Source organism: Ananas comosus, linkage group 11, assembly GCF_001540865.1.
Source record: "Ananas comosus cultivar F153 linkage group 11, ASM154086v1, whole genome shotgun sequence".
NCBI classification, from domain to species: domain Eukaryota; kingdom Viridiplantae; phylum Streptophyta; class Magnoliopsida; order Poales; family Bromeliaceae; genus Ananas; species Ananas comosus.
Genome location: NC_033631.1, coordinates 2,483,145 through 2,497,874, shown reverse-complemented (window position 1 = coordinate 2,497,874; position 14,730 = coordinate 2,483,145). Strand labels below are relative to the sequence as shown.

At 39.9% G+C, this 14,730-nt stretch overlaps 1 protein-coding gene across 1 annotated transcript; it reads left to right on the top strand.

The window, feature by feature from the left end:
- On the top strand, positions 3,858–13,237 carry LOC109717559. Its single transcript, XM_020243407.1, has 7 exons — positions 3,858–4,225; positions 4,361–4,392; positions 4,529–4,627; positions 4,784–5,247; positions 5,331–5,698; positions 6,254–6,378; positions 13,005–13,237. The coding sequence occupies exons 1-7, from the start codon at positions 3,858–3,860 to the stop codon at positions 13,235–13,237; spliced, it is 1,689 nt and encodes a 562-aa protein (XP_020098996.1).

The window sequence follows — 14,730 nt, the reverse complement described above, 5'->3', positions numbered from 1 at the left end:
TTCCGTAACTGTTCCAGAAACCAGTGTCAGGAATAGCGATTTTCACCTTCAACAACTGCCCACGCCAATGGCAATATGCAGTTATTCCAATCAATACATGACGCCGTCAGCAGACAACCTCTAAACCTACTAGTTAGGAAGGTTTTTGGAAGAATAAGAAATCGTGTATATTAATATGTAATCGTGCAAAAAATTATATTACATTAATGAATTTATTATATAATAGTGCAACATAGTAAAATAATGATGTGACAGTGGCGTAATAGTGCAATAACGTACCATCCAGACCAATTAGCGGTCTGTAGTGCTTCCTGAATGCTCGAATCGCTGCACCGAATGCCCAGAAAAAATGATGAAAATGACTCTCGTCCTGGTAAAGTAATTGGAGATATGTTTCCGCATCTCCATTCCTCAAATCTTGCATGTACGAGGAAAGTAGAGCGAACGAGTCCTCGAAATCGCCGCGCACCTCTTGAAGGACCAATTCTCTGGCTCGATAGGCTTTTCAGTATGAAATTTTTACGCCGTGCTGCCGAAGAATCTCGGTCTAAACCATCTTCAGCGTGTATTTCTCGTTTCCCACCACCTGCTTCCTAACAAATGCTGCTATAAAAGCCGCATCGCAATTCCTGTGGCCTAATCCCCCTATTGCCCTGCTACAAGTGTGTTGCGAATCAAATTTCTTCACCTACCATTGAGCAATTCCTGGTACTTGACGCGCCTTTATTCTCCAAGGACAATCTGAGACACGGCATCGTGTGGTTATCTTATGGTCGTTGCATTTCGTCGGTGCGTATTCAAAATTTCTTTTCATTACGTATGTTTTGAAAGCTCGTTTGAAGTCGCATTGCGTCTTGTAGAGCTGGCCTTCGTGGACATCGTCCGTATCTGCGACGTCAACAACTGACTCCATCGTAGAGCTGTTTACAATGAGGTATTCTTCAAGCTCGTCGTCGCGAAATTGCTCAGCAGTAAGTCCCACTGTATCGCCTTGCCGCAACGGGAGGACATCCATGGCGCTGTATGTCCGATGAGCTGCGTCGGGAGACGTCGAGACGATACGGATGCTAACGTCGGAATCTGACTCGTCTTTCAGATCAGCGATAATAAAACCGTCGTCACTGTCTGCCGCTTCTGCATCGTCAATGAGAATAGGATGAGAAGATCTGCAGCACAAGTGAAAGCAAGAAGTATATTGTAAATATTAAATAGAACAAGAACCCTTAAGTGTAAAGTTCATACGATGCAAGAGATTGAAGTAATGATGCAAAATATTACGCGAATTAGTACAGCATAAAAATAATATATAATAAAAAAATTATGTAATAGTGCAACCGTATAATATATATTGCTTACAGTTGAAAGAGGTAAAATATAATGGCGCAAAATTGCATTGAGAGTAGTGCAATTGCCTAAAATAAAGAGGTTACAAGTGCAATAAGGCTCGGTAATGGTGCAAAAGAAATAATAGTGTAACTTACGAGCCAACTATTTCAAAATTTGTCTGCTGAGGAGTAGATGCATTTCCGAAACGCCTATTAATCAACAGATCCAGCTGTTCGTCTGTAAGCACTTCGTCTATATCATCGGGATCACAAGTAGCAAACTTTCTCTCGACTAAGTTACTCACAGCATAAATCTCCATCAAATACGCGTGGATTTTATAGAGTCTCCGTATGTTTCCGACATCGTCGTCGTCAACAATGTCGATGAGTTTGTTTAGATTCCCACTATAGCAAAGTTTAATTTCGATATTGCAGGATTCCTGTGAAGTATTAATGTACTTGCAGAACATTGCTTGCAGGGATTTAAAATTATCGCCTTGCCTGATGAAATTGAGCCGGCTGGATCCTCCTACATAATTGACAGAGCCTCCTTCCTCCTTAAAACACCCATTAAAATTGAAGTGCACTGGAATTTCATCAGTGTTATCCATGACTCGTAAGAATTGGATAGAGGAAATTAGCTAATAGTTATCAAAAAACACTCTTTATATAATATAATCCAGTTAACGTACAAGAGTTGTTAAGTTGTGCATGGGGCGGAAAATAGCACTTCAGATACGGCCAAACTTTATTTTTAATCCGCCAGAATTTTTTCCAACCGACGCAAGCCTTGCACCATTTTGGACAATTCGACAATGCATATGCGGTTATATTGCACTAATTTTGAATTCTGTTGCCCGCCGCCGAGCTTCCCCGCCGCCGAGCTTTCTTGCATGCCGACTCTTATGTCGGACAACGCCGTCCGTCCTACCCCGGAGGCGACCGTCGTTCATTTGCACTTTTAACTTCAGATTATATTAAGAAATATGAAAGTAAAATTTTGACTGGTTATGGCGAGGTTGCACTGGTAACAGCCTAGCGATCCACTGTTAGAAGGGTAGTTGCACCATTTTTTCTAGCGTTGCTACTTCGCGTTTCACTATTGTCCGTGTTGCGGGGCGTGCAGTTTTTGTCATTTAGCTCGGCGGCAGGAAAGCTCGGCGGCGGGTAACAGAATTCAAAATTAGTGCAATATAATCGCATATGCATTGTCGAACTGTCCAAAATGGTGCAAGGCTTGCGTCGGTTGGAAAAAATTCCGACGGATTAAAAATAAAGTTTGGCGGGATCTGAAGTACTATTTCCCGCCCCATGCACAACTTAACAACTCATGCACGTTAACTGGATTATATTATATAAAGAGTGTTTTTGAATAACTTTTAGCTAATTTTCTGTATTCAACTCTTACAAGTTATGGATAACACTGAAATTTCAGTGCACTTCAATTTTAATGGGTGTTTTAAGGAGGAAAGAGGCATTGTCAATTATGTAGGAGGATCCAGCCGGCTCAATTTCATCAGGCAAGACGATAATTTTAAATCCCTGCAAGCAATGTTCTGCAAGTACATGAATACTTCACAGGAATCCTGCAATATTGAAATTAAACTTTGCTATAGTGGGAATCTCAGCAAACTCATCGACATTGTTGACGACGACGATGTTGGAAACATACGGAGACTCTATAAAACCCACGCGTATCTGATGGAGCTTTATGCTGTGAGTAACTTAGTCGAGAGAAAATTTGCTACTTGTGATCCCGATGATATAGACGAAGTGCTTACAGACGAACAGCTGGATCTGTTGATTAATAGGCGTTTCGGAAATGCATCTACTCCTCAGCAGACAAATTTTGAAATAGTTGGCTCGTAAGTTACACTATTATTTCTTTTGCACCATTACCGAGCCTTATTGCACTTGTAACCTCTTTATTTTAAGCAATTGCACTACTCTTAATGCACTTTTGCGCCATTATATTTTACCTCTTTCAACTGTAAGCAATATATATTATACGGTTGCACTATTACATAATTTTTTCATTATATATTATTTTTATGCTGTACTAATTCGCGTAATATTTTGCATCATTACTTCAATCTCTTACATCGTATGAACTTTACACTTAAGGGTTCTTGTTCTATTTAATATTTACAATATACTTCTTGCTTTCACTTGTGCTGCAGATCTTCTCATCCTATTCTCATTGACGATGCAGAAGCGGCAGACAGTGACGACGGTTTTATTATCGCTGATCTGAAAGACGAGTCAGATTCCGACGTTAGCATCTGTATCGTCTCGACGTCTCCCGACAAAGCTCAACGGACATACAGCGCCATGGATGTCCTTCCGTTGCGGCAAGGCGATACAGTGGGACTTACTGCTGAACAATTTCGCGACGACGAGCCTGAAGAAAACCTCATTGTAAACAGCTCTACGATGGAGTCAGTTGTTGACGTCGCAGATGCGGACGATGTCCACGAGGGCTAGCTCTATAAGACGCAAGGCAACTTCAAACGAGCTCTCAAAACATACGCAATGAAAAGAGGTTTTGAGTACGCATCGACGAAATACAACGACCATAAGATAACCGCACGATGCCGTGTCTTAGATTGTCCTTGGAAAATAAAGGCGCGTCAAGTACCGAGAATTGCTCAATTGTGGGTGAAGAAATTTGATTCGCAACACACTTGTAACAGGGCAATAGGGGGATTGGGCCACAGGAATTGCGATGCGGCTTTTATAGCAGCATTTGTTAAGGAGCAGGTGGTGGCAAACGAGAAATATACGCCGAAGATGGTTCAGACCGAGATTCTTCGACAGCACGGCGTAAAAATTTCATACTGGAAAGCCTACCGAGCCAGAGAATTGGTCCTTCAAGAGATGCGCGGCGATTTCGAGGGCTCGTTCGCTCTACTTTCCTCACACATGCAAGAGTTGAGGAGTCGAGATGCGGAAACATGTCTCCAATTACTTTACCAGGACGAGGGTCATTTTCACCGTTTTTTCTGGGCATTCGGTGCAGCGATTTGAGCATTCAGGAAGCACTACAGGCCGCTGATTGGTCTGGATGGTACGTTATTGCACTATTACGCCACTGTCACATCATTATTTTACTATGTTGCACTATTATATAATAAATTCATGAATGTAATATAATTTTTTGCATGATTATATATTAATATATACACGATTTCTTATTCTTCCAGGAACTTTCCTAACTGGTAAGTTTAGAGGTTGTCTGCTGACGGCGTCATGTATTGATGGGAATAACTGCATATTGCCATTGGCGTGGGCAGTTGTTGAAGGTAAAAATCGCTATTCCTGACACTGATTTCTAGAACAGTTACGGGATGGCGTCGTTGGTGATCGCGACTCCAGCAGAGCAAATAGTATACTTACTATTATTTCCGACCACCAAAAAGGATTGATTGATGCTGTATTCGATGTTTTTCCGGATGCAGCTCATGGTTGTTGCATTTACCATCTGTCTACCAATCTCCCGCACGCGCCAAACAATACACCTGCGTGGAGAAGATTTTGGGCTGCGGCCCGTGCATATACTGTCACGAAGTTCAACGAACACATGGAAAAGATGAAGGAGTTGAACTCCGAACAGTACAAGTATGTGGTCAAGCTTCCTCGGCATAGGTGGGCTACCCATTGCTTTCTGGGAAGGCGTTATTCAATGCTCACTTCCAACTGTGCCGAGACGATAAATAGTGTAATTCGACATTTAAAGAGCCTTCCAATTACCTACCTTGTGGAGGAAACACGAAAGAAGACAGCTTGTTATTTTTACCAGAGAAAAAATAATGGGGAGAATATTACCAGTGTAGTAACATCCTATGCAGAAAAGATTTTAGGGAGCTCGAGGGAAACGTCCCGCTTTTACACACTGAATCCTTTGACCGATGTCCTCTTTCAGGTATCTTATACTACTTATCAATCGGTTACATATAGTCATTACACTATTTGTTCCACCCTTTGGACTGGCTTGTTGTTTTCTAGGTAATTGCAGCTGACCGTACGGATGTTGTGCATCTGTCCAAAAAGACATGTTCCTGCAAGCGATGGGACATTGACGGCATTCCATGTAATCACGCCATGGCAGCAATTTCATTTAGGCTACGAGATCCGTATGATTTTGTCGAGGACTGGTTTAAAACCTCGACTTATTGTGCAACCTACAACGATTGCGTCCCCCCCACCAGAGGCAAAGAGCAATGGCCTGCAATACCAAGTAACGTTGTTCCGCCGCGGCAGCCAAACGTCCGCATACAACCGGGCAGAAGAAAGGTTTCGCGGCGAGAGTCTATTGCTAACGGCTTAATAAAAAAGCGGTGCCGGAATTGCCAGAGATGGGGGCACAACAAAAGGTCATGCAAGAACCCTCCTGTGGCTAGAGCAAACCAGCCGCCCGCGACGACATCCGCGGGCGCACCGCAGGAAATATCGAAAAATCCATACGTTTTATTGTAATAGTTCAAGGCTAATGTTAATAGTGAACATATAGATAATTTGATTAAGTAAATTTTTGTAATAGTATAAAATAGAGGATAACAGTTCAACATATTTAAAAAAGTGTAACGAGGTTCTCAAAATTTTTACTGGTTAAGTGAGGTTGCACTGAAACGAGCCAACGGATGCACTGTTATAGCGATAATTGCACCATTTCTATTGCAGTAGAACATTCCCGTTGCACTATTATCCCTGGCGCACAGAGGCTAATTCGACACGGCATCTGAATAGTCGGTTTATCTTCTCAAGACAGTTTCGATATACCCACCGGTGTATCTCTTTGAGCGCTGAAGAGACGCTATAACGTACACGTTAGTATTTGCTATCGGGTTTATAATTTATTAGGTCAGTCGAAGAGGCACCGGTGGGTTGGTGAGGTGACGATTCATTTTGTTTAAATATCGGTTCTTTAGATGCATTCCCAATTACGGAGACAGTGGTGTTCGTGAAAGAAGTGAAGACGACAACGCCATTCCCGGTAAGAGGAAGTGCAGCGCTTCCCCTCCGCAGCAGCGCTTCCCCTCCTACGGGGAACGCCGTTTGCCGCCTTCGACTCGTTCACAAATATTGGCCTTGTTTTAACCTCCTCGGCTTTACGTAGAGAAGATTCGCACTATCTGGAGTGTTTTATTTGCTAGGAGCTCATTGGCTATCCTCTCATGCAGTTTTTTAATTTCTTGCAGATTTTTATTCTTATCGTTGGATTCTAATATTTTTCTGTTTGTACTGTCTGTTTCATGGTAGAGCGGAGCTCCAAATTGCCCAAAGCAAATAAAACATTCCAGATAGTGCGAATCAACCTTAACGCCTCGTTGCTGGATCGATCGTACCCTTCCGATCGAGCCTCCTCCTCCTCCTAGCAGTCTCCTTTGGCCAATACCTGTTTGCGTCGGCTATGTGATTGTGGATTTGCAGATAAACTTCGATGATTACATAATTAATCTTATGAAGAGATTGTTATAGTTGATGTAATAGAAGGTTGCATTGTGATAAAATCCTGTTTGTCTTTTGTTAAGTACTATAAAATGGTGTAATCGGCTTTACAGATAATGTAATTCTTGTTCACAGATTAATGTACTCCTTACGAATTTGTTACATTATTTACAAGTTACTCTTTTTTACCAAACATTGTTGCACTGTTACTTCATATTATAATATTAATTTCAGATTTTTTTGCACTATTATGTTTATGTTATCACCTAGCCTGGAAAACCTTAATAAGGAATTGCACTATTATCCCTAGCGAGCGGAGGTATAGCGCCACGGCGGCGGCGGCAATAAAGAGGCGGTGGAGCCTCCTCCTACTCCACACCGCTATATTCGACGTCACCATGTTCTTTCATTTGCACTATTAGCTTAATATTACATTAAAAAATGAAATAAGTAAAATTTTGACTGTTATGGATTGGTTGCACTGGAACGAGGCTACGAATGCACTGTTATAGTGGGCGGTTGCACCATTTCTCCTTTCGTAGCTCCTTCGCGTTGCACTATTATCCCTGTTGCGGGGGGCGCAGTATTTCTCAATAGCTTTAGAAAATTTCGTAAAGTCTTAAAGCCGACCAGGAAACAGCGGGGCCGGCGAATAGCGGGGGCGGATGTGGTCCGAGTTCCGAGTAATGAGCGAGGGAGGTTGGGTTGCGTAAAGCAGACGCGGCGCATTTAAAGTACGTCATGGTATTATACGTCTGTTGAGCAATACGCTGAGGAATACGCGGGAGGCTGTTGTATAGGAGGGGCATTTTGGTCAGGCGGCGGAAAAAGCGGACCGAATCTGCAAAAACAAAAAAGGTGACTCGATTTTGCAAAAGCCCAAAATAAGTAAATTTTTTATGCAAATTGGCCCTCTACTAAATGTGGCGAAATCATCAATTTTAGTCGAAGAAAAAAAGGAAACAAATAAGCAGCTGGATACAAATAGTAGCTCCCAAAATTCATCGCAGTAATCGTTTCTTTTTCATTTTTGCATCAAAGAATATTAGCCTTTAACTGAGCCAAGAGTACATGCCTCCAATTGAGTGCAGGATAATGGTTTTTTTTTTATTTCTGTTTTTTGGTGTACATTAGTCCTTTATCTGGTATAGTGCGTAATACTGTGTCGATTTCACTAAGGTTAGTTTGATTCAAGTATGTTCTTTTTAGTATTTAACAATATCTTCTACTTATTTAACGCCACATTTTGCAATCCAAAAGAATGTTCTTTTCTTGATAAAATATTCTCTAATTCTTTTTTTTTTTTTTTGAGAAAAAGATAGCACGCTACTGCTTTATTCATTTGGAAGCTGAATTAAGCTATAGATTGAGAGAATCGGGCCTCAGAAAAAAAAATAAACTATATAACATAGCAAAGGTTCCACAGGTTTCTAAGAGAGCCGATCTTCGCCATCATTTGACTTGCGTGCTTTTTTTTTTTGCGAAAATTCTTCTATTCTGCTCTAACCAAATAGGTTACCACAAAAAGGCAATTGTCGCTAACTCCCTAACCCTTTAAAGCACTACCTTGAGTCTGCTCACCTCCCTAAGCCTATCATTGAAATGCAGTAAAGTAGAGACATTTTATTAGTCAATTTGCTCAAAGCCTACCCACTGAAATGCAGTTAAGCAAGAGGCATTTTATTAGCCAATTGGTCCTCCAACAGCAGTCTTGTAATTTAAGATGGTCGGCCGTCTCACGCTTATCCATACATAGGACACAGCCCTCCTCACCACGCCAACCTCTTTTTAGAAGATTATCCACCATCAGCACCTCTCGTTTCAGAACTAGCTATACAAAAATTTTAACTTTCAGCGGGATTCTTATCTCCCACAGCTGAACAAAACTTCTGGCATTGACTCCCTCGTCTTGCAGAAAGTTATAGAGTGAGTTAACCAGAAACAATTTAGATTGTGCCCATCTCCAATTGAGTATGTTACTCCACACATAAAAAGAGTCGTAGTCGCTAAAACACTTCGCCGCCACTGTAAGGTCCAAGCAGTCTCCTCGGGGAGTAGTAAACACCTTCAATAAGGGACCCCACTGATAAGTTTTTTCCAAGAGGAACCTCCAATATTTCACCAGTAGAGCTACATTTAGGTTTTCAAAAGCCTTCATCGATCGGATCTAATTATCTAATTTTAAAAAAAATTAATTTTGCAACATAGTTTTTTAGTTTATTTGATTTTAGTTAGTTAGTGAATTTTTAATTTCAAAATTTGAATGCAATTGCTTATCTTTACAGATTAATTTATATATTTTATGTAGTTTATATAACTGTAAATTCACTAAAATTAACAATTAGTTTAAATTTTATATTGAAATAGCTATCAACGACTTAAATTTAATAAATTTAAAATAAGATAGTAAAATTAAAATTTTGAAAGATTAGATGGACAAATTAAAATAGCTTGTAGTTGGGAAAACTTTTACACATTTCTATTAAAAAAAGAAAAAAACGTACAGAACTCACCTTAATTATGGACTATTTTGGGTCACCTACCTGTCACGCCCCGGATTACTACGTTTTTCGGGCTCACCAACAGATCCGCCGTACACATAAGAATTTTTCTTGTATACGAAGTGATAGCTGTACCTGCAAATGGATAGAAGCTATAACAGGAGTACAGAGCTGCTAAAACTGAAACATATATATACCATAAAAAAAACCCACTGTACATACACGTTCCAAAACACAACCATCTCTCAGAATGAAACTAAAACCACAATATGTACATGGTACAACCAAAAACTATCTCTGATAGGAACTCCTCTAATATGGTGACCGGGTAGATAGGGATCTAGCTCGCGACTCCCTTATCTCAATCAGAAACAGCAGCAGTAGCAGCAGTCGAAGACTCTGTAAGAAAAAGTGGCACAATGGGTATGAGAACTACTACTAAAACAGAGTAGCCCTCAGTGGGTACCGTTACCGACCCCAACGGCCTACCCACTAAGTCTACAATATGGGTATTCAGCTGATAGGTAAATAAACAGAAAGAAACTCTACAACTAAATGTCACTATACTATAACTATCCAAACCATGCTTTCCGTAGACTTATGAATGCATCACTAGCTACAACCAATCACAATTGACCCAATCTCAAGGAACCGCCAACTGGCCAGTCCAGCCTGTACCCAAACTACACCGCACACCACCCACGGGGGTGGCCGGTCTAAGAAAACCGCCCAAACAGGACTACTGCGACATCAACGCAAGAAAAGCCTCACTTCGGAGTGGCACTTGTGGGCGCTACCCAAACAAGTATGCAAGCGTGTCTCTGCCGAGCTCAATCAGGCTCACACAGGTTATAATCCGTACAAATAGGTCAAACTGGTCTAACAACTAAGGTTCACGTGCCCTCTGCACAATCTGATATAAGATGTAAGAATCTGGGTCCACCGTCGAGCTGGACAACACCTGACTGTACAAAACAGCCTAACTCTGCTGTAATAACGAGCTAGGCCCCTCAGCACGAGCGTAATCTCAACCTACACTAATTTAAGTATCCATGACGCACTAACAGCGGTGATACAAAAGAAAAGTCAGCTTCTGAAACTAAATCTGATAACTTTTTGAAAAGTGACAGGTGTAGATTTAATAAGTTATCCCTTAAGTCAATCCCAAGTCAGCAGATAATAATCATCATAAATTAGCTAAACATGTTATAACACTTAGATTACATCTATAACATGCAAATCTACAGTTTGAGCTATAAACAGGATGATTATAAATAAAACTACACATGCTGGGGTTTCATATACTTAGGAGGCATTCCGAAGGCTTCGGACAATACCAACCCACCTCAAATGCACGTCCAACACTGGCTAAAAGTCGATAGGAGAAGCCTCGTGCTAGATCAACCTCAAACGAAATCAACCAAGGTGCATGAACAATCCTCCAAAGAAAAGAAGAATAATAAAGAGATCATTCCTCAAATTCCCATAGAACTTAGGAATGGAAGCTAGAGAGAGAAAGAGGAGAAGCCTGCATGTTTCTCCAAGCTCCAACACAGATAATTCTGGCTGGGTCGGTGGGGGATAATATCAGCAACAAAAATTACCAAAAGACCCTTCACCAACTCAATCTGCCGGATTGAGTTCCGATACTCAATTTGGGGTATCGATACCCGGCACTCAGACAGCAAACTCGAGCGCTAGACAGCTAGATTTTTTTTAATACTGTGTACTGGTATTAGCCCGATGCAGTACCGGTACCCAGTCCCAGTACCGGTACTCACCGACTAAGGTACCGGAACTCAACACAAAGCCTCACAAACCCGAGAGCACCCATTCAGGTAACCTTCTGGGGTACCGGTACCCCACTCAGGTACCGGTACACAACACTCAAAACCCTGCAGTTTGCAGATTTCAGTGTCAGAACTCCAAACTCGCACAGCACTGAGTCCGTTTTTGCGTCCATTTCGCGCCAAAACGACTCCGGCTCGTCCCGACACTCTACAGATGTATCAATAAGCCACTGATGCTGCAGTCATTCCGACAGCTAAACTCTAGGGATACTACACTACCTCTCCATTTTAAAAATTATGATTTCATCATACAGTCTTTGAATTTGTTTCATTTGAATCAATTAATGGTATTTTAACTTCAAAATTTGAGATAAGTTCTCACTTTAAGGAATTTATATTTGTGAGAATTACATGAACTATACTAAAATACTTGTAAAGATAAATGACAGATTCACATTTTGAAATTAAAGTATCATTGTATTAAGTCAAATCAAACAAATTAAAAGATTGGATAATAAAATTAAAATTCTAAAAGATTTAAAATTCTAAAAAATTGAATAGCAAACTTACAATATTCTACAGTTAAGATTTTTTCCCAAAAAAAATCTTAGGTTAGATCTGTCAATCTCAATCCGTACTCGCGGATACTCAGGGATTATCCATAAATTTGCGGATATGGATATTAATTTTTCTTATCTAAAAAAATTATAAATAAAATGGGTGAGTGCCAGACCTTGCAGATATTTTGGGCAATCCACGAGTACCCACGGGTACTTGCATATATAAGTTTTTTTAAAAAAAATTTAAAAAATAAAAAAATTGTTCACTTTTTTGTTTTCTTTGCTACTAGAACGCTGACACTAATTTCTTCTAATATTATTTTTTAGCGTTAATTGCATACAAGTTACTACAAATATAGTGAATTGCAAATATATCTCTATAAAGTTCAACTTTTATATATTGTCCCTATAAAAGTCCTGATGTTTTTAAATATGTCCCTACCATTAGAATCCGTTAGAAAAACTTAATTAACCATAAGTTAAATACTTAACCCTAATTAGTTAATGAGGTGAATTGACATTTTATCTCTCTTTAATTAACAGTTGAAATTTTTGGAAGGACATATTTGTGATGACAAAAAGATCATTTCACTTATAAAATAGATAGTGCTTTAACGGTAACAAACTAGAGGGATATATTTGAAAATTTTGGGACTTTTGTAGGGATAATATATAAAACTTGAACTTTATAGAGATTATTTGCAATTAACTATATTTACAGGGATCTGTATGGAATTAACCCTTTTTTATACTATATATTGTATATTGTGATGTTTTATACAATAAGTTATATTTTGATCTTTTAAAAATAATATATATATATATATATTTAATAACTATATTATATATATTATATACTATATACTATATATATATATATATATATATATGTGTTTGGAAAGTATAGAAAAGAGTAAAAATAAAATAAAATAAAAATAAAAAGGTACCTTGTCATCCTGTTTGATCTGACAAAATGGGATAAGGGGCTTATCCTCCTATCTTGTACCCAAACACAATTTGTTAGGGATGGGAACAGCAGTTCCACCCTTAACGGGTTATACCTGTTAACGGGTTATACCAGGTATAACCCGTTAAGGGTGGAAACTGTTGTTCCCACCCCGGGTTGGAACAAGGCTATCCTCACATTTTGTACCAGGGGCATCTCTGGAAAAAACGTGTAGCTCCCTCCCTTTGTCGTCTTCTTCTCCATCTCTGGAACCCCGCCGCCATACTTTCGCCCCCGCTTCCTTCTCCCTTCGTCGCCTTCTTTTCCATCTGTGGAACCCCCGCGCCCTTGTTCCTCTCTTCGCCATCTTCGCCGTCGCCGCAAACCCTAGATCTGAGGAAGCTCCATCTTTGGAATCCCCTTGCCCTTCTCAGATCTAGGCTTCGCCTTCTTCGCCGTCACTGGAAATCCCCGATCTGAGGACCCCGGTGGCCAGGGCATCGTCTCTTCGCCTTCTTCTCTATCTTTGGAACCCCCGGGCCCTTATTCTTCTTTTCGCCTTCTTCGTCGTCGCTGGAAACCCGCCGCCTTCCTCGTGTTTGGGGAGAAACTGCCGCCTTCCTCGGCTTTGGGGAGAAACCCCTACCTTCCTCTGTGCGTAGCCTAGATCTGAGGTTTGGTCGCCGCCCCAAATCCCCTATCTTGTACCAGATCCAAACTTCGTTCTAAGCCCCTTCCTCTGTGCGATCACTGCCTTGTCGTCGCCGCCTTCCTCTGTGCAATCACTGCCTTGGTCGCCGCCGCCTTCCAGTGTGCGATCTCTGCTTTGGTCGCCGCTGCCTCCATCTGTGCGATCATTGCCTTCGTCGCCGCCGGCTTCCTCTGTGCGATGTCTATTTTGGTTGCTGCCGCCTTTTTCTGTGTGATATCTGCTTTGGGTGCCGCCACCTGACTCGGTGTGATCTCTGCTTTAGTCGTCGCCGCCTTCCTTTGTGCAATGAGTGCCTTGGTCGGCGCCGCCTTCATATCGCCGGTTATTGTTGTATGTTATATTGTAATATTCGACTAGTTGCATTTACATATATCAATGTGTTCATATTATTTGAGTTCAGCCTATGATTAGGATTTTTTCCATGCTATATAATTGGTGGATTAGTATGGATGTAAATTTGCTTCATAGTATATGTAGATTTACTTGATGATATATGTGTACGCGCCTATGCGCCCTTGTTGGTAAAAAGTGTTAATTAGGGTACGTGTTTAAATAATGCATGCGTTTTTGGTAATTGTTAATGAATATATCTGTTATATTCAATATGATCTTTGTTATTTTTTTTTCTAAATTATTGAGTTGTTGTCGTTTTTAAGATTGATTAAATAAAGCCAATAATAATTAATAAAATATCAAAATATTTTTAAATTTTAATTCCTGAGATTTAAATTGGTTAGTGTAATCCCAAAATAATAAATTTTACAACCAACTTAGCACTAAAATTTAGAAATCCTTCATATTAAGAGAGGGGTATTTTGGGTATATAAAAAGTTCAACTACCCATTATTCCTCTTATTCTCAATAACCATCCAAACACAATTTTTCTAGTTCTAGTTTATACTCACAATTTCATCCAAACAAAAAAATACCTTTGTTCCTACAAAAATCCATACTTGTACCTATCCCCGGTATAACTAGTTCCTGCTTATACGCCAACCAAACGAAGCCTGTGGGTAATTGTATATTTGCTCACACAGATATAGTTAAGAATAATAGCTATCCAAAAGTTTATAGGCAAATTTTATCCACTCTGGCATAATCTGCAAATATAATGACTTGTATACGGATTATTCAACTCGATGGTTTGTCAGTTCTCTCTTGGGCACAACCTAGGCATCATGAACATTGACATGTCATTTGGGATACGACATGACTCGAACACGGTGACTTGACAGCTTCTAAAAAATTAGGACACGGACACGCTATAGACACTATTAATAAACATAATATTATTAATATAGTAATATATATTTATTATATATAAAGTATTAATTTTGGTAAAATATTATTATATTTCTTCTACAAAGGAAAGTTAGTAAAATTTAATTCATAGTTCATATATTTTAAGAAAAAATTATTCTCCACCATGCATAGTTTATTTATATTGT